The following is a 27,630-nucleotide window of genomic DNA, read 5'->3' as shown; positions in this document are numbered from 1 at the left end:
TCCTCCTGACTTTCCTTTCATTCTCCTGGGCGGTTACCAACAGCAAGTGCAAGCCGGAGTATGTGGCTTGATGTGTGTGCGGGAAAAAAGAAGAAGAAAAAGACCAAAAAGTACGGATTCACTGGCCAGAAAAAAACACTTCATAGCTGTGTGATGTAGGCCAGGCTGAATAGTGACGGTTAAGCTGTTGGATGGCGCAATCCCAGCACAAGTTGCTATTGCTTCTGCTGTAGCATCGCTATCATCGCCTCTGGCGATGGGCGTCAAATTGGTTGTGCCAGTGTGTGAGCTGGTTCGGTTGATGGGTTCACTTATGCCAGAGAGTGTTGGGTCTGTTGCAAACAGGCTAGGTTGTTTGACGGTGTATTGCTGTACCTGCAGTCACCCTGCAGCCCCCCCCCCCACACACACACAGTCACCCTGCAGTCCACACACACACAGTCACCCTGCAGTCCCCCCCCCCCCCCCCACACACACACAGTCACCCTGCAGTCACCCCCCCCCCCCCCCCCACACACACAGAGTACGTGCAGTCACTCTGCAGCCCCCCCCCCACACACAGCACCTGCAGTCCCCCCCCCCCCTCCACACACACAGTACCTGCAGTCACCCTGCAGTCACCCTGCACTCCCCCCCCCCCCCCCCACACACACACAGTCACCCTGCAGTCACCCCCCCCCCCCCCACACACACAGAGTACGTGCAGTCACTCTGCAGCCCCCCCCCCCCCACACACACAGCACCTGCAGTCCCCCCCCCTCCACACACATACACACACACAGTGCCTGCAGTCACCCTGCAAACACCCCCCCCCCCCTCCCCCCCCACACACACACACTCAAACACACTACAATCTAGGGCCGAAGATTTTCCTTCGATCGCTCCGTGTGGCACTGATCCTGACGTTTGGATACATAGACCCCGGTTCCATACCGAAAGTCAGTTTCATACGGCAGGAGAAGTGTGGCTTTATTATTTTGCGCACTACATGGATGGGGCTGGTTGGTGTTATGTAGGCAATGTACCACAACTGGCATATAGAAACGTATTGAAGTTGCACACTCTCTGTTATGCATGCTTGACACCTACCCTGCTGCTTTCTAAAGAACTCTTCTTTAACAACCAGTGCCACTTGTTTGCGTACATGTGTGCGTGCGTGTGAATGTGTGTGTGTGTGTGTGAATGTGTGTGTGTGTGTGTGTGTGTGTGTGTGTCCGTGTGTATGTGTGTCACGTGTGTTTGTGTATGTGTGTGTCGTGTGTGTGTGTGTGTGTGTGTGTGTGTGTGTGTGCGTGTGTGTGTGCGTGTGTATGTGTGTCACGTGTGTTTGTGTATGTGTGTGTCGCGTGTGTGTCGTGTGTGTATGTGTACGTGTGTGTGTATATCTGTATATGCATCCTGGTCTGCACTGAGCAGCAACCGCAGCTCCCACCACACCAGCAGCTACCACCGTGCCAACCACACAGCCCTCGACGCAGCCCACCACACCGGCCACAACACCGCCGGGAACACCCGAGGCCTCGTCCGGATCTAGCACTGTGGCTGCCGGTGCCATAGGCTTTGTGATTGCGCTGGCATGTCTGGGGTTGGCCGGCGGTATTGTCTATCTGACGCGCCTGAACAGCGCCAAGCAGCAAATCAGCGGCTCCACCAAGACAGCCCCCGTGGAGCGGCGGGGATCCACCATGCCGCTCACGGAGGTGTCCATGGCCCAAAATGACACCTATGATGACATCTCCGCCTTGCGATCCCAGTACCAGCTGAAGAAGGCCGCCGGAGGAGTTTGAGGGATGCCTTTTGATCTTCATCCTGGTATTTTAACAAAGTACCTACAAATTGTTCGCATTTATTATGTATGATTGCCAGTCTGCATTATGGGCCCAATCCAGTGGACATCAACAAATCTAGTGCCACTTTTGAAGGAAAACATCAGTAGTCGCTCAACATGGCCATCTTTTAGATAAAAAACAACGCTGAACGCTCTCCCCTCCATCTGCCTGTGTGTCTGTCCGCCCTTTTGTCCGTCCGTCCGTCCGTCCGTCCGTCTCTCTCTCTCTCTCTCTCTCTCTCTCTCTCTCTCTCTCTCTCTCTCTCTCTCTCTCTCTCTCTCTCTCTCTCTCTCGCTCTCTCTCTCGTGCGCTCTCTCTCGCTCTCTCTCTCGCTCTCTCTCTCTCTCTCTCTCTCTCTCTTTCTCTCTCTCTCTCTCTCTCTCTCTCTCTCTCTCTCTCTCTCTCTCTCTCTCTCTCTCACTCTCTCTCTCTCTCTCTCTCTCTCTCTCTCTCTCTCTCTCTCTCTATCTCTATCTCTCTTTCTTTCTCTGCTTTTCTCCGTCTCCCTGTCTCTCTGTCCATTCATTTAGTAGTTTCTCGGAGTTGTGTAGGATAATTCCAAGCTAAGGCAGAATAGACAAATTGATGAATGGTCTTTAGACCATCTTGATAAGTAATACTTAGCGGATGTTCCAAGACGTGTCAGGGAATTTTAGACCGAATTGAATACGGCATTAATTTTATTGTTATTCTCCTTGAGCGAGATTCAGATTATATTTTTTGATTGCCACGTCTTACGAAAGTTGACGAAATGCACTTATCTTGCTGAATGTGCCAGAGATCTGTTATTTTCATTTCACTTGATTCTCCTCCTCCCATCTAAAGGACTTGATGTGGCGGCCATCCTTGAAGATAATTTGTAATGAAGAAGAGTGCAGATAACCAGTTGACCCTGCCTGGTGTGCTTGTCACTGTGTTCTGGAGTGGTAGATGGCTCGTTTCTGGAAATTTTCACGGGGATGGGCGTAGCACCTTCCTTGTTGGAAGGGTGTCGGAGTGCGCATCCAAGACGTGCTAGAGCTGATAGCCGGTTTGTTCTAGAACGTCCCCGTATATAGACCAGCTCAACCATTTGCTACCGGCACTATAGGCTAGTACTGATGGCTTGTCTTGATATCATTCGGGAGAAATCACACCATCACACCATCCGATCACCCGAGTCAAATCCCACTGGGCAGTGGGCACAGTTACAGACCTGCATTATGCTGGCTCAGAGCGCTGGTAAGGGCGTGTTCAGACTGCCGAGAACCCCGTCAAACCGAGATTTGCACCATCGGTAAACTAACGTTACCTCTGCAGCTCTCACAGCGAAACTGAGAAAGGATTTTGCAGCGCTCATATCCTGAGTACCTTTTTTAGTAATTTTTACTGCTGGAAATGGGTTTTCGCCGCAGCACCCACAGCAGTAAAACGGTTCGCCTCCAAAAATCCCGAGCCGTCATGAGGTCAAATCACCTTGGAAACTTTCCATTCCGTCACTTTTCATCGGTAGCCTCAACTCTCCCTAAAATGATCTCCTCCTCATCTTTGAGGGGAGTCGCACTCGGCAGCGGTAGTGTGCCAGAACAGATCAAGAGCAGGCACCACCCGATAGTTGTCTTGATACTGTCCGTGCGTGGAGGGTCTGCCGTATGGGTTCGCACTTAGCATGCACCTGCTCCTCGTGACGGGGGTTACTGTTCACAACGATGGAGGAAACCAGGCGCTAGGCGAGGAAGACGAAAAGCAGGAGGGAGTCACACAACCCATTAAAAAAAAAGAGGGTAAATTATCGTGTCCGTTCCCGAAGGGAACTCACGACGGCCGCTAACACCCGATAAACCCTTACGGCAGATGCAGCGCCTAACGGTGGGGGTGAGTGAATAAGTCTCACAACCACTGGCACAAGTGCCGAAAACGACCCCATCAGCTGCATCCATGTACCCCTTGTGCCTGGCCACAACTTCACACACGTTCCCAGTTGACTGTGGGTAGCAGCACGGCTGGAAAACCGCTCCAACATCTCATTATACATGAGTCACATGACTGATTGTAATCTTCTACAGCCTTTAGATAATACTAACTTAATAAACATGTTTAGCTTTTACAGCTTGTATACTGGTCCTGCACTGACCCTGTGACTGTCTGCATAATCTGTGATCATCCCGATCATTTGCGAGAAGCATGCACAGCAATACGATATATTCTCTGTAAAGAGCACTTAGGGTTCCCTGTAACAAGACGGCAACGTCTGTAGGGCCTTCCCTATCAAAATAATAAATTCTACTACTACTACTATTCTATTCCTCTACTGATCCCCCGTCCATGCACACCTTCTCTGACGAGTCTTTTATTTTGTAGGCTAAACAACTACCAGGAGGGTTTTCAGTACATGTGCCAGTACCGGTGACCGCAACGATTCATCATCGGAATTTTTGGTTTGTAGTCGGCTGATGAGCGCCTGGAGGAGAGAAGTAGTAGCAGATTGTACTATTGAAAGGCCGAATGGTACCATTGACCATTGGAGCATGCACAGCAAGTTGCCGCCTCTCAAGTCCACGCATGCCGGGTGTCAGAACTGTATGTTAGGGGGGCACGGTCAGCCTTCACAGCCTTCACAATTTGCTTGTTGCGAGAGGGTGGCTATGCCAAATACTTCGAAGGATCGAGCCTACAAAAATGTAAATCAGTGCATTTAACGGATTGATTCCCAGAGTACCCGGGGAAAGCGTGGTACAGTCAATACCGTAGTGACATCATCGTGTTCCACCTCCCTGCCCATACCACGTTCAACCTTATTCTGTAATGGAAGAATTTTCAAGCGGCATCTGATATTGAGAAATTCAATGGCTATATTGCCAAGTTGCTATATTGCCAAGTTAATGCATAGTATTGGTCGACGAGGAGTTGCGAGAAAGAAATGACCAGAGAGAACTTTCAAAATTTTGGCAGAGATAGCGCAAGCAAATGCTCTGAATAATAAAAGGAAGAATTAAAGAAGGATACTGAGTCAATAAAATAATTGAAATAGAAGAAATCACATGGAAACGAGTTATGAAGCAACTACCCAGGAGTGTAACTGTAACAGTGTTGTGCCCTGTTATCGCACTTTCTAACTGCTTATTATCTTGTTACAGCCATGGATTGTTGCCATAACTCGTTTCCATGTGATCTCTTCTATTTTAAAGAAAGAAGGAGACGTAGATGTCCGTCTCTGTTCCAAGGGGAACCACGACATAATTCGACATTAGTGCACTACATGGAAGGCAATGATTATGATGATCTTCACATTTACTTCTGAAGTAGGAAATTCAGTGAAAATATCTCCACTGAAAACAAATGTTTTCAAGTATCGCAATTGGAATACTTTCTTTGCTGTTCTGTCTCGTTTTTCTCTTCCTGCTCGTGCCACTTGATACTGTTCAGGCAACGCACTGATACGATATTGTTCACCAAACGACGCCGTGAAACATGAGAGAGAGAAACGTTTTTCCTGCAAAGTGTGTAGCATATCATGCATGTCATGTGCTTGTGCACCGTTCCCCATCAGTGGCATCATCCCAAGTTTGCTGTGAAGTGCAAGAAGATATTGCACTTGAACAAGCGAGGGAATGCCCTGCTGAGTTCAGCAGAACACAACTAGCTGGGAGGTGACGAGCAAGGTGGCTGCACACACTGCCCATGCGCGCTTTGTGACAAGTGCATTGCTTTGCCCGAATTGCCTGCTCACACGCACCATTTCTCGGGTCACCTCAATGACTTGTCTGACAGATCACTGTGCAACATCTCGGTAACACTGTCACAAGCCAATCGTGATATAGGGCTGACTGGAGGAATTGCAGTGCGAGAGTTCATTGCCTCGTAAGTACTGGGCTCATCCCATTCCATTCTTTGCTTGCTCGTCCTTCTCTGGGACCTGTCCAGTGAGGGCACGTCAGAATAATTGGATGGGTTGGGCGACGACAGATAATCCGGCAAGAAGGACGTGCTTATCGTGCTCTGCTTCGGCTGCATGTGGGACCGATCGTGGACAGTTTGTGTCATGGCGATGGCTGCACCGCTGGGAGTTGTCGATTCCCTTTGCAGCCTGAGCGTGTACATATCTGAGTAATTTTCCACGTCTTCATTGCCGGTAGTTGTTACTAGAGATGGCCTGCTCTCGCAAACTGTTAATTCGCTGTGGGACTTCCTTTGAGCTGTTCCATTGTTGAAGATGACTCCACCGTTCACTGCTGATGATTTCCGCCTCTCCGACTCTGGTGTGGCGGAGTACAGGTCCGAGTAAACCGATTGACGGCTTTTCAACGATAATGGGGACTCGACAGTGCCAGCCATGGACGTAATGCTATGCTTTAGTTTATACACATTCTGTGTGGCTCTACTGCTGGGCGTGAAGGCACTAGGATCGCTTGCTGAGACTTTTCGTTCTAGCGTTTGCCTCACTGTGTACGTGTCGGCGTATGCATTGTTTTCAGTGGCAGGCGTTGGTGTAGATGAGACAGTCCTTCCGCTCTTGTACAGATTCTCGGTAGGTTTTTGCTTGGAGTTGACGATATCTGTTTGTTTTGAAGACTGCTGTTGTCTAGAGTAGATGAGAAAGACTAGGAGAAGTATTCCTAGGACAGCAATGGCTGCAATCACTGCAATGCTACTTGATTGGGCCAGCCAAGAGGCTGTTCTGCCGGCGCCCGCGGTCGTTGGGTCAGTTAGAACTGGAGAGGACACACAGAGCAGGAGACACACACACACACATGCACGCACGCACGCACACATGTACACACACACACACACACACACACACACACACACACACACACACACACACACACACACACAGAGCAGGATACACAAAACACATATACGCAGAGGTTAAAAAAAAGGACACGAGAGCAGGCCAGGAAGAACCAGTCTGGTTGGCCACTAACATGACTGTGTGTACTGCGGAACGGATAATGTGTATACCCTCCATGTCATACACAAACTGTATGAAAGTCATGTGTATATCCTCCATGTCATACACAAACTGTATGAAAGTCATGTGTATATCCTCCATGTCATACACAAACTGTATCAAAGTCATGTGTATACCCTCCATATCACACACAAACTGTATGAAAGTCATGTGTATATCCGCCATATCACACACAAACTGTATGAAAGTCATGTGTATATCCTCCATGTCATACACAAACTGTATGAAAGTCATGTGTATATCCTCCATGTCATACAATATTGGGCAGAACTGCCCGTTTGCTATGCGATGTAAAATAAATAAACAACAACAACAACAACATACACAAACTGTATCAAAGTCATGTGTATACCCTCCATATCACACACAAACTGTATGAAAGTCATGTGTATATCCGCTATATCACACACAAACTGTATGAAAGTCATGTGTATACCCTCCATATCACACACAAACTGTATGAAAGTCATGTGTATATCCTCCATATCATACACAAACTGTATGAAAGTCATGTGTATACCCTCCATATCATACACAAACTGTATGAAAGTCATGTGTATACCCTCCATATCATACACAAACTGTATGAAAGTCATGTGTATATCCTCCATATCATACACAAACTGTCTGAAAGGCTAGGGTATGGCCGGATCAATCAAAAACTGCTTCCGCCGATCCTGACTTGGCATAAAAAGGAAGGAGGTCTTTCTTTGTTGTTGCTCAGAGTTTCACGGTTTCGCAACCAATCATCAATCAGTGTGTACCTCTTGTGTACTGCAGACCGCTCATCTCAGTCTTGGAGCACTCTAGCTGGTTAAAGTGCACTGCCTGTTCGAGGTTAAAGTGCACTGCCTGTGCGAGGTTAAAAAAAAGAAAGAGATTATTGTCTGTGTTCCTGAGGGAACTACCACACTCCATTCTTCACCCTAGTGTCTGGAGATACGTGGATTTTTTTAGAAAAACACACATGACAACCTCTAACACCTGGACAATGCAGCGGCAGCTGTAGGACTTGACGGTGGGATAGCAGGATAAAGAAACGCTGAGGTTAAAGCTAGCGTGAAAGGCGCTCACGTATCCTACGGTAAGTCTGATTTGCAACAAATTCAATGATCAACAGCAGATAACAGATGCACTTCCTAATCCGGTGTGACGTGAATCTTGTACCACTGGTCCAGCACAGGAGATGAATTTTGAGGATTTCCTCCTTTTCTCATTTGTTACCTCACACTGAAGCAAAAAATACTATCACTATTTTTGAGCTGATCACAGCATTTAAAAAGTTTTATTTTTGACGAGACTTATCCACTCACCCCCACCGTTAGGCGCTGCATCTGCCGCTAGGGTTTACCGGGAGCTAGCGGCCGTTGTGAGTTCCTTTCGGGAACGGACACGACAATTTACTTTTTTACTCCACCCTTCAAAAACGCATACTTTGATGTACTCATATGTTAGATATTCACTACCAAGTTGATTAGGGCCCGGTGGCACATGCACTTTTACAAAGTAGCCGTTCTGCTGGAGTGATGCCAGAGGAGCGGAAAATACCATGGCAACTGCAAAAAGAGGAGCTACCGGTCCAGTGGAAACTCAAATCCGCTGCCTCCAAAACTTTAGGAGCGGTACGCTCGCTTCTGCGGAATACACCACGGTCTGCGGAATATGGACTTGCTACAAGAAATTTGTATGCGTATGATGCCCATGTAACAAGAAATGCGTGGCAGATAGTATACCTCGTCTATTTTCCGTACCGTATGCACCACAGTCCACTTCACTCTCGATTTTCCGCCAAAGTAGGAGCTTGCCCTGTTTGTCATGTGTGACCATGGTGGCCTCATTTTCCCCATCCAGAAGTAATAGTCTACTTGCTGATGATATCTGTCACAAATTGCAATTTAGTTCAGTGGTCGTTACTCTAAAGGCTAAAAGAAGAGTTTTGAGGGTTTGAAACTTCCAGTTCGTGCACTTCTAATTCCTGAAACTCAGCTAAACCGGGTTTTCTCATATAGCAAACATGCTTTAAAAGTTGGCTCCATTTTCACAACATATAAGACTAAAATTTAATGATGAGTTTGTCTGATTTGAATACAGTAAAATGTGCCAATGTGACCTCTTTGATAAGGCGACCACCTGTTTCACTGTATAAAGAGTAACAACAGTCCATTCACAAAACGACGGATTTCTAGCTTTTGGCTGTAAACTGGTCAAACTTCAGAATTTTTTTGATTTTTTCGGCAATCCCCATGGTATCCTCTTCCAATTTTGTTTCTGAAGTCTATTTCTCCAAAACTCTAGCCGTAATAAGAGTAGGATTTCGGCCGTGCAGTTTTGCCCCCAAAGCATGGAAGTGTGAAAGCCATCAAAATCCAGGCTGTTTCACTCCACTTGCAACAGTACATTGTGCGGTCCGGACCCCAGTTCAGATACCCTTTGTGGACCCTTTCTCAATTTTTTTCAAATTCTGCGGCACTGCACTGCGTACAATAAAATCACGAAAATCGCCAAATACAGGAGTTTGCCAGAGCCAGGACCTATCCATTTATGAATGGACACTGAGGTCATGATCGATTGGGCGAATCCCGAGCAAGTGCGCTCCGAGGGAGCTTGATCGTTTGGCCGAATCCGATCGAATCCGGAGGTGGCGTACTTGGAGTGGAATCCGACCACTCCGGCCCCCACACTGAGAGTGGCTGGCGTGGAAATGGACTTTGGCGTTTTTGGACAGCTTTCACAGCATCTTTGTATGATAATTATGCGTACAGTTTGCGTACTACACCCTTGTTTTGTTCGATTGGGCTAGCGTTGCTCGGACTACACCGCCTGCTCGCACTCAATCCAGATTCGCCAATCGATGACACCCTAAGTCACCTACTTTGCACTTACCAACACAATTAGGAGTATCAGACCATCTGCCAGTGGAGAGGCAGACAACAGACCTGCTGCCATTGATTTGGTAGCCTGGTTTGCATTGCAAGGTGCCGACGTCATTCACTCTGTTCAGCGACGCCGTGAACACGCCATGGTCTACCAGAAGATTTGCGCACATTTGAATTCCTGCCAACAAGACACAAACAACATTGTATTATGAGACACAAGTTGGGATACCTTTGCAGGTCTTCTTCTGTGCTGACGTCACTAAGACGTCACTAGGATTGTGCATGCACGCAGGCCCACCTGTGCGACCCTTCCCGTTCTGTTGTTGCCTATTTCCCCGACCGTGGCGTGAACTTCCTTGTTTTGTTGTCTTAAACTGTCAAACAACATCTTTGGCTCGGTCGATGTTGCAATACAAGTTCACAACATGCTTGTTGTATGATTGGTTCAAGGGCCATGAGACTCAGATTGACAGAAAAAGGCCTCCCGCCATTGTGCACTTGTGTTGCAGGTTCCTGTTTTTGGGCTGAGCAATGAAAGACATTTTGATATCGGCTCAAATGGCATATCTCGCGTTTGCGTACGATAAGCCAAACTCGGCACATCGCCAATATACGTTGCCATAGCGACCAGCGCAGTGATGACGTGCGATTGGCTTAGCTCTGCCACAGAGAACGTCGATCACTGCAGAGTTTGGTCATTTTCAATTGTCTTATTGTATTCACGGTGTGAAAGATGTGCTGTGTTCAATGCTGTTCGTGCCGTGAACTGTTTTTCTACCTTCTACTGCATTTCCCTAGGCTGACTGCAGGATAAGAAATGGTTCCTCTAATAGAAGATGCTTGGTATTCACCATCTCTCATGAGACAATTTCAGAAAACGTAAAAAAGGTACATTATGTCGTTCGTCAATCTCCACCACCCGTTGTCTCACCTGGCGTCAGAAGATGTTACGAGGGATAGGAGAGTCGCCAGCAAGCATCACATCCATCTTCAGGAAGTGGAAAGAGCAAATGGCATGGTCCTTGGTTGGGGTAAATGCTGAACGTCTGATTTGTCCCACCAAGATTTCAGCATTTTGTTCGTCACTGCTTCTCGCTTTTCTGCTGATGTCTCCGCACTGCAGCAGTCTCCTGTCGGTGTCAGGTCTCAGTACACAATGAAAGGAGGAACTATTAATAAACAGTACTATCAACATTGAACATGACACCTCTTCACATCGTGAATCCAATAAGACTAATGAAAATGACCAAATTCTGCAGTAATCGTCCTTCTCTCTCACGGAGCTAAGCCGATCGCACGTCATTACTGCGCTGGTCACTATCCAATAAGACTAATGAAAATGACCAAATTCTGCAGTAATCGTCCTTCTCTCTCACGGAGCTAAGCCGATCGCACGTCATTACTGCGCTGGTCACTATGTCAATGTATATCATACGATTGGTGATTTGGCGAGTTTGGCTTATCGTATGCAAGCGAGAGATATGCCATTCGAGCCGGTATCAAAATGTCTTTCATCTGAACTCTACTTATTTTTATTTATTTATTTATTTCACCGTCCAATGGCAGAAGCCAATGCAAAGGAGGGGGCGTTAGCCAGCCGTGGCAAGAGAAGAAAAAGAAGGAAAGAAGATAATAGTCGGAAGAAAAGATCGCATCAGCGGGATGAAATTTATCACGATGTTGACCATGGTGGATAACTTGAAAAGCGATGCACTGGCCCTTCAGTAGTGCTCCTCAGAAGAGCTCAGTGTCACTGGTCAAACCAAACGCAAAGGAGGTCCAGTGAACAAAAACAAAGCATTTCTAAACCGGCTCAAACCGTGAGGGTCATAGTTCAATTACTTCTATATTTGTCTGATGAAGCCGAAAGCCTGTTCGTAGACTGGAGGTATTCCCGAGTGCATGGAGGCATAGAGATGAATGTCTTGGAGCATGACACTTACTTGTACACCGCGGCACACTAGACCAGTGGCCGATTGGCAAACACATCACGTTCCTGTCGCCGTACAGTTCATAACCGGTATCACAAATGATAGTGCGTACGCTATTGACAGTGTTGAGACCGTGCGTTGCTAAACCATGTGCTAGGTTCAGAGTGGGACATGTTTTGATTGCTGCAAAAGGGAACAAAAACAGAACCAGGTGAGAAGCGGTGAATAAATGAACCGAAGAGTCTAGTTTCCATGGTTGCAGCTATATTCGCCATCTACCTCCGCTAAGGAGCTCTCAATGAGCGAAGCAGTTGTCTGGAAGATATGGAGCATCTATCCAAGAACACACTTCCTCGTGATGGAGTATGTTGCTGTGAATGTGGGCCAAGAGCGCAGTGTGGAGAGGGTGACAGTTCGAATTCATTGTGTGTCTGTCTGAGAGTGAGACGGATGCATGCTGTGCAGCTTGCTGCAGACACACGCCATTCTTAATTATGTCACTCACCCTGGCAAGTAGGCGGTGGTGAAGACCAGGCACCTCTCAGAAGACAAGTTGTCAGAGCACGCCCCGCCATGGTGTATCCATCATTACACGTGTAGGTTCGAGTTTCTTCAACATCATGGCCTCCTGCCAGCACACTGCCGTTTTGTGGATTCGTCAGAGGCGCGCAAGTGATTCCTGAGTGAATAACAGTTTAAAATAAGCACATACAGCACGTTTTAATAGTACGTGAATTTGGAACTAGTGAAGGTACTGTTGCCCAGTGCTATTGTCTTATTGAAAGACATTGATCCCCAGCAACAAGCAGATACTACTATCAAGGTCACACATTTTGAGATAATTATAATTATTATGTCTTTCGCCTCCGCAACTGTCATGTCCTTCCAAGGACCAGACGTGGGGCATACAACGTTTAGTGCATTATGCACCTACACATGCTCATTGCGGAATAATCAAACACACACACACACACACACACACACACACACACAATTTCCGGGTGGTTGCAAACAGACTTTCGTACGGAACTGAAGTTTAAACACCCACAGAGTTATGGTCTGTACTCAGCAAAACTAGGTGCGCTAGTACGTATGTGTGAGCCGAAGATTTTTTTCCAGCCATGCTGCAACCCACAGATACTTGAGAGCTATACTCAATCTGCGGACAGCATGCTGTTTCGTTCTTTGTGAACTTATCAGCGCAGCACAGAGGAAATGAGGCCGAACCTGATAGCAATGGAAATAAATATTACCAATCAGGCCCGAACGTATCTTGCCAGAGTGCTCAAACTGACATACCTGAGAGCTTATAGCCTGGCATGAAGGAGCCAACTGTAGATGATTGGATTGCAGTTGTGAGCCTGCCCGTTATTTATTGAGCACTCAATACTCACGTGGTTTTCCCAAATAATTCGTGATGAACCTTACCCTCACCATTGTGTGTGTGTGTGTGTGTGTGTGTGTGTGTGTGCGTGCGTGCGTGCGCGTGTGTGTGTGTGCATGTATTCCTGTATATGTGTGTGTACGTGCATGTGTGTATGTGTGTATACATGTGTACGTGTGTTGGTTCCCTGCTGCCCATCATACAGGTCTACCCTCGTACAGTACGACATCGGTTACAAGACAAACCTCATTAGTAGGCAAAAATCAAAAATCCCCTGTCGCCTGAAACACATACCTTCATGACTTGATAGTTGATAATACTCATAACAAGACAAAAAAATGGAACTCTGCGGGTTATCTACAAATGAGGCTAGACCTGCACACGAACTACAACGCCTTAAAGAGCCAGCCTAAATAGGTCACTTACTAGTGCAAGTAGGGTTGGTGGATGACCATGATCCATGCTGACTGCATACTCTGCTTGCAGAACCGTTAAGTCTGTAACCAGCATTGCACGCGAATGATGCTACAGCACTGAATGTATGACCATCCACAGATATCATTCCATTGTCAGGACTTGTCAGTGGTCCACAAGTGATTGCTGCAACAACAAAAAATATACCGGTAATATATGTCACGGTTTGTGTGAGATTTGGCTGGGGGCTGAGTTTTGCTCATCCTCAGGAACGCCAGACCCTCTAGGATCAAGGCACAGACGCAGCCCCTTAGCGGTGGGAGGTGAATAGATCAAACCCACGACAAACTAAGAACAAAACTACAAGTGCGGAATGCATTGATGGTTAAAGGTCCCACATGCAGCTCCCGATATTTTCTCCATAGTACATATGTATGCGTTAACCACCATCATTTCTGACAAAATTAATGATAATTATGTATGTTCAAGTAAAGCTGGCATAAATAATAACTGCTGCAAAACCAGCCACTAAACAGGAGCTGAGAGCCTTATGATGTATGTATGTATATATGTACAACTCCTAACCATTCTGGTTACGGGTTATATACACAGAGCTTCATGATAGTGGCAGATACTAGTAGAACAACTTGCTTATCGATGCCATAGCAACTCATGCCATAGCCATAGCATAGCCATAGCCATAGCAACAGTTGTGATGGATGCACTCCAAACACTGACTACGCACTTCTCTCTCTTTCTACAGGAAATACTCGATCCCATAAAATCCCTCCTCCCTTCTTGTCAAGTGCAATCCACTGCATGCACTGCACAATGGACGGCAGCATGTTGCTCTTCATGGAGCTAAGTATTTCTCGATGACAAGACTCCACTGTAGCATTCACATTATCCACACAATCATACCAAAACACTCTTTTATCATCCTCTCGCCTACACCAGTCAATCAAATCTCGAGTTGAAGATTTTTCCAGATATTCGGGCAAGGACTGCTTTCGGAATGTTAAACACGGATCAATTACCTGAGCACATCAGCAAGCTCCAAGATCCATCAGCTGTGCAGGTTATGTTGTCACTACCAGCATATCCAGTGTTACATTGTACCAGCACGCCATCTCCATACACGTAAGATTTTGTTGGATTAGCCATTACAACAGCATTAGTGATGTTGGGTGGGCTAGGGCATGGTTGAGCTGCAGGGAAAAAGAATGCCACGATCATAATAAGTTAGGGTGTATGTCAGTGCCAGCATCATACAGACAACAGTAAAAGAGAACTGTCCCTCCCTCTCCCCACTCCTGCCATTCCCCTTGTCCTCATTTCTGTCTTGTTGCTTTGTTTCGCCAAATGGTGTGTGGTTATTTGCCGTTGAACACCCTATTTGAATATTTGGCCAACTTTCTTTTATGGTGCCGTAAGGGACATGTACGGAATCGTGTACCAGGCATGGCGCATCACGTGATGACTGCCCTACCACATACATAAACATTAAACACACATACAAATTCACGTCTTTGGCAATATTTCGAGAATAAATAGGTAAAAAAGAAGGACAAAATGACTTGTTTCGAGTCATGACCAACTGTCCACCAACGTAACCAGATCATGTACAGTCAGCGAGTGCGACAAAATGGCACAAAACTAACAAGGAGTACTGAGACATTCAGCGACCTGCCACCTAGCTCTGACACTTCTCCAAGGCATAAACCAACAACCCTCCAACTTGGAAGGCTCAGGGTTTGGAAAGGTCCAAGAGGGGAAGAAAAGGGCAACGAAGAAGAGCACGAGCTACGCCCCACGGCAACAAAGAAAGCCGAAAGTATGTGGATGATGACTTCGCTTAGCTTCCCCTTTCTATGTTTATTACATAAACTTAAGCCTCCCAAGTTGGGTGGTCTGTTGCTTTGCGTTGTAGAGCTGTAGTAAGGCCGGTACGTCCAATAGTCTTACTAGTTTCGTCATCATCCAGTAACTTTCGGCATTCTTTGTTGCTGTGGGGTATACCTCGTGTTCTTCTTCGTTGCGCTTTCCTTCCCCTCTTGGCCCTTTCCGAACCTGAGTCTTCCAAGTTGGAAGGTTGTTGGTTTGCGCCTTGGAGAAGTGTCAGAGCTAGGTGTCACATCGCTGAATGTCTCAGTACTCCTTGCCAGTGATGTGCCATTTTGTCGCACTCGCTGACTGGATAATTAAGATCTGGTTACGTTGGTGGACAGTTGGTCATAACTAGTAACATTTTGCCCTTCTTCCATAATTAAATTGGCTCACCCTCCGAATTCAATAAATAGGTAGACCATACTTGGAGCACAACACTCACCAGAACAAGCCAGGCTGCTCCATGTTCCAGCTGATGTACAGTTGATTTTGCCACTACCACTATGTCCAGTGTTACATTGTACAAACACACCATCACCAAATACATAGGATTTTGTTCGGTCAGCCAATACGACGGCATTAGTGATGTTGGGAGGGCTGCGGCATTGCTGAGCTGCAAGGAAGCCAAGACATAACACAATGTACACATCTGTGTTGGTAGAGGGCTAAACGAGGGCCTGGTGTATTTATTAAGAGAAAATGTCTGAGAAAACAATAAACGGAGGTTTGCTGGTTTGCCTGTTCCTCTCAAAATTTGCAGATTGGTTTCTTTTGGGTCTTCAACAACCATACAAAACAATTCAAAATGGGTCAATAGCTAACTTAATGTTTGTACCTACTGGAAGCATTGACATAACAAACATGGAAAAGAAAGAAAAAAGGCAAACATATTGACACCACCACCACAGAGTGCCATGTCAACTTCCTGGAAAGCAATGACAATCTCGTATATTTTTCACTACATGTGTCACAACCTCACTAGCTCTCCCAGGAAAACATGACAGCTCATATTTTAACCATGCACTCCAGAACAGGGTATTACCTCCCCACAGAACCCCAGAACATGTCTGACAATAAGATTAGGTGTTCTTATGATCCGAAAGTTTATCCACCATTAGGCTGTCACCTAACATGTAAATTTAGGTGTAATACAATTTCAGTGTCAGGGTCCTGATGGGTTTCAGGTGTAACTTAGAATTTGGCCACCAGAATTCCCTTCATACACAGCACATACTAATGTGCCAATTTTGTGCAATCTAAATTTAGGTGTATGGTATTTCCACCGAAATCACCGAAACTAAAGTCACACTGAAAATAACCTGCTTTACAATACTTTGTCGGTACATGCACTGGAGGCGGAGAAGCTTCCTGATCCCCTGCTGACTCTAGCTCCAGTTTGCCCAGGAACACTTACGCTACTGCCAGGAAACCCACGCTCCGCTTTTCTCTCTCTCCCTCTCCCCCTCCCTCTCTTTCTATCTCCCTCTCTCTCTATCTCATTTTCTCTTTTCTCTCTCCCCTCTCTCTCTCTCCCTCTCCTGCATACAACTACCGAGAAAGATGTGCTCACATCCAAACAGTCCAGCGCATTGCTGTACTAACGTTACATCCAAACAGTCCAGCGCATTGCTGTACTGCATGCATACAGTGCAGGTATCACATATACTAGTGTACTCTCAAAGTGCTGCCCTTTTTAGCAAAATCTCACCCCGAAAAAAAAGTGCGAATATCGGAGATGTGTGGCTAAACGTCCCTTAATGAGTACCGTAATCTCGCAGATATAGGACCATGGTCTTATAATCGAAAAAGTCGCTGTTTTCGGTGCTTTCACAAGTGCAATTTCGTTCAATTACAAGACCATGGTCCTATATGCCAGAGACAAACATCGCATCAACATGTACATGTGCAAGTATGCATATTATTGGTGAATGCCAGTACAATGGAACCATGATGGACCTCATGTGGCTTTGTGATTTTCATTCACTTATAAGTGCATGTTCTTATAAGCGAGAGTGCTCCTGTATTCGAAAACAAGAAATGTCCTTAAATGCACGAGTTTACGGTGATTGCACTCACGTATGCAGACAGGTTTTTCATCCGACCAAATACCATTCAGAGTACAAGCCAGACTGGGTGTACCTTGAAGCGTATACCCCTCGTTACACGTGTATCCGGCCATACTGTTCACATTGAGTGTGGAATAACTCACGTTACCGTGATAGGGTGGCAAAGGGGCATCACAGGTTATTGCTGGAAATTGTATTAACACACAGATAGCAACATGTGAAAATGATTGAAATTGAAATCACAGCACTCTGGCCAGAAAACTGATGCCCCCCCCCCCCCCCCCCCCCAGAGAGAGAGAGAGAGAGAGAGAGAGAGAGAGAGAGAGAGAGAGAGAGAGAGAGAGAGAGAGAGAGAGAGAGAGAGAGAGAGAGAGAGAGAGAGAGAGAGAGAGAGAGAGAGAGAGAGAGAGAGAGAGAGAGAGAGAGAGAGAGAGAGAGAGAGAGAGAAAGAGAGAGAGAGAGAGAAATAGAGAGAGAGAGAGAGAGAGAGAGAGAGAGAGGGGAGAGGGGAGAGAGAGAGAGAGAAAGAGAGGGAAAGAAATATAGAAAGAGAGAGAGAGAGAGAGAGAGAAAAGAAAGAAAGAGATGGAGAAAGAGATGGAGAAAGAGAAAGAGAGAGAGCCGGAGTGAGAGAGAGAGAGAGAGAGAGAGAGAGAGAGAAGAGAGAGAAAGAGAAAGAGAGAGAAAAGAGAGAGGGAATCAGTGTGGAACTGTGCATGTTGGCACTGCCCTACCATGTGTAGCCAGCAGAATAACTTCTCACTTTTTTCAATTTACACTGCACTATGATAATGCCCACGACAAACATAATTTGCGATAACACAAATATATAAATCTCTGCACACATCTCTTTATTGTTCATTACAACACGAAGAAAAGAGAAAGTGCTTTTACTCCGAGATCCACTAGTTGTCCACCATCTTAATCTTGTTGGAACAAGCTCTGCCTCTGGGCATCAAGCACTCTATTGCACTGCTTGGAACCTCTCTGTTAGGACTGCCTGGAACCTCTCTGTTTTATCATTCACTACCTAGCTGTTCACTGAGAGCTAGTGGCCGCCGTGAGTTCCCGTCGGGAGCAGACACAATCATTTCCTTCTACTTTTTTCTCGCGTTGTTCTAGCTGCCCGATGCAGTAGTCCAGTGTGATATCAAACCTATCAGATGCTAGTACCTGTTATCAAAAGTGTCTCCCTTAAGCTCTAGTGTCCACCAGTTATTTGCAGCAGACACCGCCATTGGTCATCTGCACCGATCCGAAGCTAGGAACCGTTTCGTTCAACCAAACGCACAGGTTGCTCGGCTTTCACTGCGGCAACGGGAACTGCGAATATTAGCTGAGTCCGGACACCATGATGCTGCGCAGCTGAAGAAGGAGCGCAATCGTGTCATGCATGAAATCCGTAATATCCAACAGACCGAAGCCAACTCTCGCCTGGACAGAATTGCCGAGGCGGTTGAGAGCGCTCCAACCTCCGCGCAAATGTTTATAGCAGCCTCCCAGCTCAAACGTGGCAAGCCGCAGCAGCTCTTCGTCGAGTCGGCTGATGGTCACATCCTCATGCGCGATGAGGAAAAGGCATCTCGCATACGTGATCACTATCAGGGGCAGTTCAACACTTCTGATGACCTGCTGCCACCGCCAGCTCCGCACACACTGGAGACGCCCGTTTCCACCGAAGAAGTAGAGGCGGCTTTGAGACGACTGCGAAATCAGAAAGCATGTGGGCCGGATGGTGTATGCGCAGAACTCCTCAAATACGGTGCTGAGTACATCTCCCCGATCATCACCACCATGATCAACAACAGCATCACCAGGGGCGACCACCTGTGTAGTGTTATTGGTCCAGGCATATTGATACCGTTACCAAAACCTAACAAGGCGCGGGTGTGGTGTCAGATAGAGTTTATTCACAACTAGCAAGAAGGACAACAAACGAAGAACAACATTCCAAGCAGTGTGCGAACACGAAAGGGAAGTGTGTACGAACACCAAGGAAAGTGTGTACGAGCGCATATGGAAGCAGGAGCTCTAGGCGGGTGCATACGGGGTGCGGGAGCTGCACCATATACGGAAGTATGCCATATACATCATGCCCCTCCTAAGATAAAAACGTACAAGTGTTTATCTAATCAACAAAAAATAATGTGAAAATTGCATGTGCGTAGCAAATGACATGTCGCGGAGCAACAGCAACTTCCAACAGACTTGTAAAAGAGATAATTGCAAAAATTATATACATGAAGGTTTTCAACTGCGAAACAATGGGAATGACAATTGAATAGGTACAATGGACATCAACAACTGAACAGAGCGAGTGTTAATTGTACGATTGTCCACGCGTTGAAATAATGTTAAAGGGGACATTCTGTCGCCGGGGACGTTGGCTTGTTCGAGGTGGTACCTGAACAGTTGACTGTGGCGACGACTGAGTCACAGGGACTGCTTGTGGTGCAGCGTCGGGTACGGGAGACGATGCAGGCATGGCTGTTGAAGCTGGAGTAGGAGGGCGGTACGGGCGGAGGTAGCGACGGTTGCGCCAATATACGCGTCCACTCGGTAGCTTGACGTAGTAGTCGCGGTGGTCACCGATAGCCACGACAACGCCGCGGGAAGACCACCGTTTTGTCTTTGGGTGCTGAATGTCAACGTGCGTCCCGATAGACAAGTGGGGAAGCTCTCGGTGAGGCTGACTGGGAGGCTGGTCTACTCGATCAACATCATCCATGTCAGATGCGGTGTCTTGCCAGTGGGAGTCGAACTGGCTCCATTGGGCGAGAACGAAGGAGACGAGTGGGCGACCATACAGTAACTGGGCAGGACTCTTTCCCGAAGTGCCAGGAGTATTGCGCCACTCGAGAAGGCCACGCTGGAAAGCATCGGTGTCTAGATTACCGTCATTGGTAGTCTTTTCCACCAGGTACTTCATTGCCTTTACGGCTGCTTCCGCATGTCCGTTCGACTGTGGGTAGTGAGGGGACGACTTGATATGACGGATTCCCCAGCGCTCGCAAAATTCAGCAAATCTGTGAGACGCAAACTGAGGACCGCCGTCCGTTGAAATGACCTGTGGTACGCCTACATCTGGGAACCACCTGCGAAATGACGAATGACGTCAGCTGACGTGGCTGAGTGACCAAGCTTGGCTATGCATGGCCATCCGGTTAAGCGGTCGACGAATACCAAATACTCGCAACCTTGGCAACTGAAAAGGTCAGCACTAACACTTTCGAATGGCAAAGTGGGCTTGCGGTCAGAAATGGGCGGTTCGGCAGACTGAGACGGCTGAAATTCACGGCATGCATCACAGCTGCGGACTAGCGTGTCTAACTCACTGTTCATTCCGGGCCAATACACTGTCTGACGGGCACGTCGTTTGGTACGGGTCAGACCTTGGTGGGCTGCGTGAAGGTCGATCAGCGTTGACGCACGCAGAGAGGCTGGGACGACTATGCGTAGACCTTTCAGGACTATGCCATTGTCGGTGGACAAATGTTCACGCACGTTCCAATACGCACGAAGAGGCTCGGGCAGCTGCTTTTGTGCTGAGGGAAATCCGTTCTGGATATACCCGAGTAGCATCTGGTAGTCAGGATCAGATGCTGCTGCGGCACGGAGCTTAGTGAACTGGAGACTCTGGGGACCACCTTGGAGTAGATAGATACGGATACTGCGGCAGGACAGTGCTGGATCTTCTCCAAGTTCATCATCACTAGTCGGGATTGATACAGGATGTCGTGAGAGGGCGTCTGCGAATGCGTGCTCTGAACCCTTACGCCACGATGCTTTCACTTGATACGGACGAAGTTTCATGATCAATCGGAGTAGACGAGAGTTCTCAATCTGGTCAAGGGTGTAGCTGTTGATAATCGGTACAAGCGGACGATGGTCGGTGATTAGGGAGAACTGTGCACCAGATAGATACAAGCGGCACTTGTGCACTGCCCAGACGACTGCGAGGCACTCGAGCTCGATTACAGCGTACCTTGTTTCAGCGTCAGATAAGCAACGACTTCCACACTGGATGAGGTGCCATTGCTGGTCATCATGCTGTTGCCATAGGGCAAATCCGAGGCCATTCTTCACAGATGCATCAGTCTCGAGACGGAGAGGCTTGCCAGGCTGGAAGAAAGCTAACACTGGTGACTCAGTCAGGATGGCTTTGACGGCTTCGAATGCTATGGTGTGCTGCTGATCCCAGGCGAACTCATTGCTGGTTTTCAGGAGTGGGCGAAGCGGCTCACTTAGTTCAGCAATGCGCGGTGTGAAGTCGCTGCATTGGTTGACCAAACCGAAGAATGAGCGGAGGTCAGTGCGGTTGCAGGGCACTTCGAACTGGCGAATGGCAGATGTCTTGCTACCATCAACGGCATAACCATCAGCATTGATGACGAATCCGCAGAACTGTACTTCACTAGCGCCGAATACAAACTTGTGTGGGCTGAGCGTAATGTGATGCTCACGGGCACGGTGAAGGACGTCACGAACGTGGGTGACGTGGTCTTGAAAATCGACGTCATGTACTAGGCCGTCATCAACGACTTTGACGAAGTTAGCGAGGCGGTCAAATGCTGCGTCTGTGCGGCAGTTGAATTCGTCACCTGCTGAGGACAGACCTTGAGGGTTGCGGCAATAGCGATACCGACCCCAGGGCGTGATGAATGTCGTGAGCGGCTTCGAGTCGTCGGACAGGGGTATTTGCCAGTAACCATGACGAGCGTCGAGTGTGGTGAAGAAACGGGCTTTACCAATAGCTGTCACGGCGTCACGCGGAGTACGAGCTGGGTGTGTTGGTCGGCAGACTTGGTCGTTGAGTTTACGCAAATCAACGGTGAGGCGCTTCTCGTTAGAAGACTTCTTATCTGCGATGACGATCGGGTGGCACCAGTCTGACGGTTCAGTGACTGGCTCAATAATTCCATTGATCACCATATCGTCCAGTTGAGATTTTATCTGATCTCGGAATGCGAATGGGATTGCGCGGGCACCATGAACACGAGTTGGTGTGGCGTCAGATTGAAGCTTTATCTCCATGGGAGGACCAGCCATGGGCTTCAATTGGGAGTCGTCGAATACATCAGCAAACTCTTGCATCAGCTGAGCCTTAACATCAGCAATGTCTGCACTACTGGGTTCGGACTTCACACGGGAGATCCGCGGCCAGGACTCAGGGAGAATGCCAAGAGCACGGAGAGATTGGCATGACAGCAGCGCCTCGTCGAGGTCTTCATACACATGAAGTACCGTGGTGTGCTGGGCTGAGCCAATGGAGAGCGTGGCAGAAATCTTTCCCAGGCTAACCAGAGAGGTGCCGTTTGCTGCTGAAACAGTGTCGGAATCGACGGCAAGGTTCTCAGGGAAGCCACGTAGCTGGGAAAGATGTGCTGGCCCAATGGCGTCAACATCGCTGCCGGTGTCTGGAATCCATGTCATGGCTTCGGCGGTCGGTTCTGTGTTGAGCTGCGTGTGGACACTGAGTTCTAGACCATGTCGAACAGAGGCACGTTGCAACTTAAGTTGGCCGACTTTGCCGGATGCTGTTGGTTTGCCTTTGTGCGGGCACATGGACTGGAAATGTCCGACACGTTGACATCCGTTACATTTGCGTGACTTCGCAGGACATGTGCCTTTGGTGTGGGGACTGCGACCACAGCTGGGACACTTGTCACCGGCGGGCTTGTCTGGTGTAGACTTCACGGGAGCGGGCCGGCTCGCCTTCTGCTGTTTATAAGATGATTTCTTAGCTGCGTGCACGTGACCACTGGAGGGAATGCCAGAGGAAGTTTGGCAGGCTGCTTCCTCAGCACGGCAGAGCTTCACGGTTCCCTCCAGATCCAAGTTCTGGAGGGCCAGCAGCTTGTGACGCACGTCGTCCTCAAATACGCCTGTCACAATGCGGTCACGTAGTATGTCGTTGTTGAATTTCAACAGGCCTGCCTTGCAGGGGTTGCACATCGCCTGGTTGCAGTTATGACATACTGAACACCCAGAAAAGTCACACGCGTGAAACAGTTCACGGAGGGCCGTATAAAAGGAGTCAAATGATTCCCCACGCTGCTGCCGTCTCTTGTAAAATTCGATTCGGTCGAGCAGCGGGTTCCTCTGCCGCCGGATGTACTGCTGGAGGACCGGGATGGCATCAGCAATGTCAGCGTCTTCCGGGAAGGCGATAATGCCTTCTCGGATGAAACGGCGCAGGTCCTCATCTAGGGCCTGGCGGAACGCTGACATACGTGTATGGCGGTCGTGGCTGGCGAGACATTGGCATTGCGCATAGTCACGCCAGGCCTCCTCCCAAGCGGTAAATTCTGCCATTGTGGCAGTAGATAACAATACTGGTCGTTCTGCGGACACAGACTTGGGTGCGGGTGGGGTTGTAGAACTAGTACTGGTCTGGTTGGACATCCTTTCCATCAGGGTCTGAAACTGTTGATCTCGCAGTGCAGACGCCTGTGCCTGAGTTGTCAGGAGCTGCAGGAGCGTGGCGACGTCAGGCACTCCATTACCAGAAGGTGCTGCGGGATCGCTGCTCGCCATGCTGATCACAAATGCTCGTTGTGACAGCTCGCACGACTACGTCCTACGAAAGAAATTGAACAACACTCCTATCTAAAACGAACTAACAAACTAACTGCATGGTAATCTAATCCAAATCCAACGGAGTGCTACACTGCTACTGGGCCAGGTAAGACACTACAAACTAGGTTGGTGTGGACAGAATGGAAACTACAGGACGAAATGTTCACTGCGCCATGTGGTGTCAGATAGAGTTTATTCACAACTAGCAAGAAGGACAACAAACGAAGAACAACATTCCAAGCAGTGTGCGAACACGAAAGGGAAGTGTGTACGAACACCAAGGAAAGTGTGTACGAGCGCATATGGAAGCAGGAGCTCTAGGCGGGTGCATACGGGGTGCGGGAGCTGCACCATATACGGAAGTATGCCATATACATCAGCGGGGACCAGTTGCAAACCTGAGACCGATTGTATTGCTGAACACCCTGCGCAAGGTCATTTCATTCGTTGTGCTCAAACGTATCACACCACGTGTGTCGCATTATCTTGGATCCACTTCGTCTGGTTTCAGGCCTGGCCGTGGCACTGCCGATGTGGTGTGGACACAGCGCTGGATTTCGGCTAAGGCCACCCACTTCGTGTGGGATTGCCACGTCCTTGGCCTCGACATGTCGAAAGCATTCGACACCATTAGCCGCACAAAGCTCCTTGCTGTTATGTCAGAGATTACCGGACCTGACGAGGCTTGCCTGATTCACCATTTGCTGTATGGTACAACACTCTCTGTGAAAGTGGGTGCCAATTCAGCGGAGGCGTTTGTTAGCACGCTAGGTACACCACAGGGTGATGGGCTGAGCCCGGTTCTGTTTGTTTGCTATCTGGAAGCAGCACTGAGGGAGACTCGAAGCAAACTACCACCACGGCCAGACACTGATGCAGCAATACCACAGGAAACAGGATATGCCGATGACATTTCCTTCTATTCGACTGAGCGACAATGGCTTGCCAACTCCCTACCCGTGATAGCTGACGGCCTGGGTGACTGGTCACTCAACGTTAACAGCAGCAAAACAGAGTGGCTTCACATCTCTGCCTCCACCACCGAATGGCGAAGATCGAAGCAACTTGGCTCTCTCTTGGGGGAAGAGGAGGACTTGAGCCGACGAATGGACCAAGCATCAACATCGTATGGCCGCATGTATTCGCTCTGGATACGACGTCAACTTGTATCCGAGGAAACCAGGCTTCGTCTCTACAATGCCATCGTCCTACCAACACTGTTATACAACTGCGAAACCTGGGGACTGACAGAGGCTGCACTGGAGAAGCTGAACGCCTTCCATAGACGTCAACTACGGAACTTGTTCGGAATTAGGTATCCCGCCATCATCTCCAACAAAGACCTATATTCCAGAGCACACACACAGCCACTTTCGCACACCGTTGCTGTCCGCCGTTTCCGGATGTTGGGTCATGTTCTGAGGATGCCCTCAGATGCCCCGCCACAGCAGGCAATGGACAACTACTTCCGTCGAGATGTCACCGGTGTGCGTGGACGCCCGAAATCGAACCTGGCCACGGCAGTCAAGGCAAGCACAGCTGCCAGAGACATGCCACTGAAGACCATGACTGATCTGAGTGGGCTCAGAATGCGCGCTTTGGACAAGCAATCATGGAGGGAACTCTCAGCCTGAGCTGGTTTTGCTCGCGGCTGCAACGCACGGGGTAGTGAACCCAGGACAGAAGCGGACCAGGCATCATGACTTTGCACATCTATCGTTATGCTGCTTCATTACGCGACCTGTTTTATTATTATTATTATTATTGCATGACACCAGCCAATGGTACGGATTTTCTACAATTAATATGCACGGAATGCAGATTATGCTACTTACGGCTGCAATGGGGCTGAGGTGTCGTCGTCGTGTTGTCGATACAGTATACGATGCTCAGTCCAATTAGCTTATATCCACTGTTGCAGGAGACACTGTATGACATAGGTGTGATCCCAGTAACTACACCATTATGAAGTGTCGGAGCGGGACATGTGCGTGCTGAAGGTGAACATACGCAAACAAATACATCCTTCGCAAACGAGCTGGCATACATTAACTCTGTTAGGACATGCATGATGAAGATTGTGTTTCATGACAATCCGCCACAGTACACGGACCACAAATCAACAGAACCTACCTGTGCATTTTGGTGATGGTGACCAAGAGAGATCGTCTTTGCAGGTGAGAATGTTGTTCCCGGTCAGTCGGTGTGCTGCATCACATGTGACAAATGCCACACTACCGGGACTGAGTGGTGATTGGCTGGGCTGCACACCACCGTTAGCAATGCTGGGTAGAGGGCTGCAGGAGATTGCTGAACAAAAAGCAAAGCATTATAATGTGCAGAATTCAGGCACAGCACGATCAAAATATAGTCATGTACTGTTTTCACCAAACCAACCCCATAACAGTTGCAGGCACGTAGCGCCACTGTTGGAGGTGGTCCGGCTGAAGGGGTGGGGTGGTGGGGGTCTCCCCGGGGGAAAAAATGGAAATTAGGGTGCAAAATCCTGCGTTCTGGGCACTTTGGGCATTATGTAAAAAAAAGTGGTCCGGCCAAAGCCGGACCAGCCGGACCGGCTGCTACGTTCCTGATGTACACACACACACATCTTTGATGCCTGATTTGGAACACTGATGTCAGCTGAGCTCTCTTCAGTTGCTCACAGTGCGTCAGCACATCGACGTTCATTGTTTCATGCTGTTCTCCACACGGCTCTCAGTAGGGTCCTGTTCATCGTTAAAGAATCTTTAGTTCATTGTACATTCGGACCTCGCTTATTCGGTCCTATTTTATCCGGATCCCTCGCCATCTGCAAGAAAATCGTTGGTTACCGATTTACAGCATAATTATGTAGCGCATACATACGATATGTGTATTTGGTTGTTCGGTTCCCTCGCCTATCCGGGGGATATTTTGTGGAAAATGGATGTGTGCGGTTAAACGACGTCCGACTCTAGTGATGGCCTGGCTATCAGTGCTCATCCGTACCCCCTGTCACCTTGCTAGACAGTTATTTTCATTACTTGATCATCGCTGTCAGATGAAACATGTGGCTTCCCATCGTCTGAGCAGCAGAATAAAATACGATTGACTCCTGATAAAGTGAACATCATACTCCTGATATAGTGAACATCATACTCCTGATATAGTGAACATCATTGTGTAGGAGTATTAGTTCTTTATAGCCGAAGTTTGCTCCAACAGAAATGCACTCATAGTGCATGCAGGTGTGATTTGTTATCAGTTCGCAGCGCTCCTCATATATTAACCCATCCTAACCGGTGTGCCCACTTCATTCCTGATGATGGTTATTTCATGACCGAAACGTTGAAATACAGTATTTTTCTGGTGAAAAGCAGTTATTTGAGTGTGAGCCAGTGTTGCTCACAGCCAATTTTTTAGAAATGAACTCGTTCCATAAAAACAACTCATTACGACTGGCATGTGGCCAGGGACCGTAAGAATAAACTCGGCTATCCTACGACATGTGCAAGAAATACACTTTCTGACTGTATACTATATCTCAGTGGACTGTCATTCATAACGAGTATCATGTTGGTTCTATTTTTTAAATATAATTTACTTCAAGAAGTGGCTAAAGTCTTCATATCATGAAGCACCCTTGTTGATGGGCCAGGCCCGAAAATTTGGTGTAATGTCAATTTCAATTTTGGTTTGAATCGCAGTGAAGAGACCGTTTTCGGAGTTGAGAA

The 27,630-nt window shown here is 48.0% G+C and overlaps 2 protein-coding genes across 2 annotated transcripts in view; one reads left to right on the top strand and one right to left on the bottom strand.

Annotated features, from left to right (window-relative positions):
* The window catches only part of LOC135819848 (CUB and sushi domain-containing protein 3-like), a 31,772-nt gene extending 29,064 nt beyond the window's left edge, over nucleotides 1–2,708 (top strand). The window contains exon 13 of the mRNA XM_065333127.1: nucleotides 1,417–2,708. Coding sequence (XP_065189199.1) covers nucleotides 1,417–1,787 — 371 coding nt within the window. The 3' untranslated portion in view covers nucleotides 1,788–2,708. The remainder of the gene's footprint in view (nucleotides 1–1,416) is intronic.
* A 1,927-nt stretch (nucleotides 2,709–4,635) lies between these two features.
* The window catches only part of LOC135819844 (sushi, von Willebrand factor type A, EGF and pentraxin domain-containing protein 1-like), a 50,247-nt gene continuing 27,252 nt past the window's right edge, over nucleotides 4,636–27,630 (bottom strand). Inside the window, exons 9-18 of the mRNA XM_065333125.1 lie at nucleotides 26,051–26,227; nucleotides 25,753–25,911; nucleotides 17,349–17,522; nucleotides 15,715–15,885; nucleotides 14,423–14,593; nucleotides 13,398–13,571; nucleotides 12,093–12,266; nucleotides 11,600–11,770; nucleotides 9,664–9,834; nucleotides 4,636–6,520 (exon numbers count right to left, since the gene is read on the bottom strand). Of these exons, the coding sequence (XP_065189197.1) occupies nucleotides 5,556–6,520; nucleotides 9,664–9,834; nucleotides 11,600–11,770; nucleotides 12,093–12,266; nucleotides 13,398–13,571; nucleotides 14,423–14,593; nucleotides 15,715–15,885; nucleotides 17,349–17,522; nucleotides 25,753–25,911; nucleotides 26,051–26,227 (2,507 nt within the window). The 3' untranslated portion in view covers nucleotides 4,636–5,555. The remainder of the gene's footprint in view (nucleotides 6,521–9,663; nucleotides 9,835–11,599; nucleotides 11,771–12,092; nucleotides 12,267–13,397; nucleotides 13,572–14,422; nucleotides 14,594–15,714; nucleotides 15,886–17,348; nucleotides 17,523–25,752; nucleotides 25,912–26,050; nucleotides 26,228–27,630) is intronic.

Source organism: Sycon ciliatum, chromosome 6 (genome assembly GCF_964019385.1).
Source record: "Sycon ciliatum chromosome 6, ocSycCili1.1, whole genome shotgun sequence".
NCBI classification, from domain to species: domain Eukaryota; kingdom Metazoa; phylum Porifera; class Calcarea; order Leucosolenida; family Sycettidae; genus Sycon; species Sycon ciliatum.
Note: the sequence above shows the minus strand (reverse complement) of the source record. Positions and strands in the feature narration are given on the sequence as shown.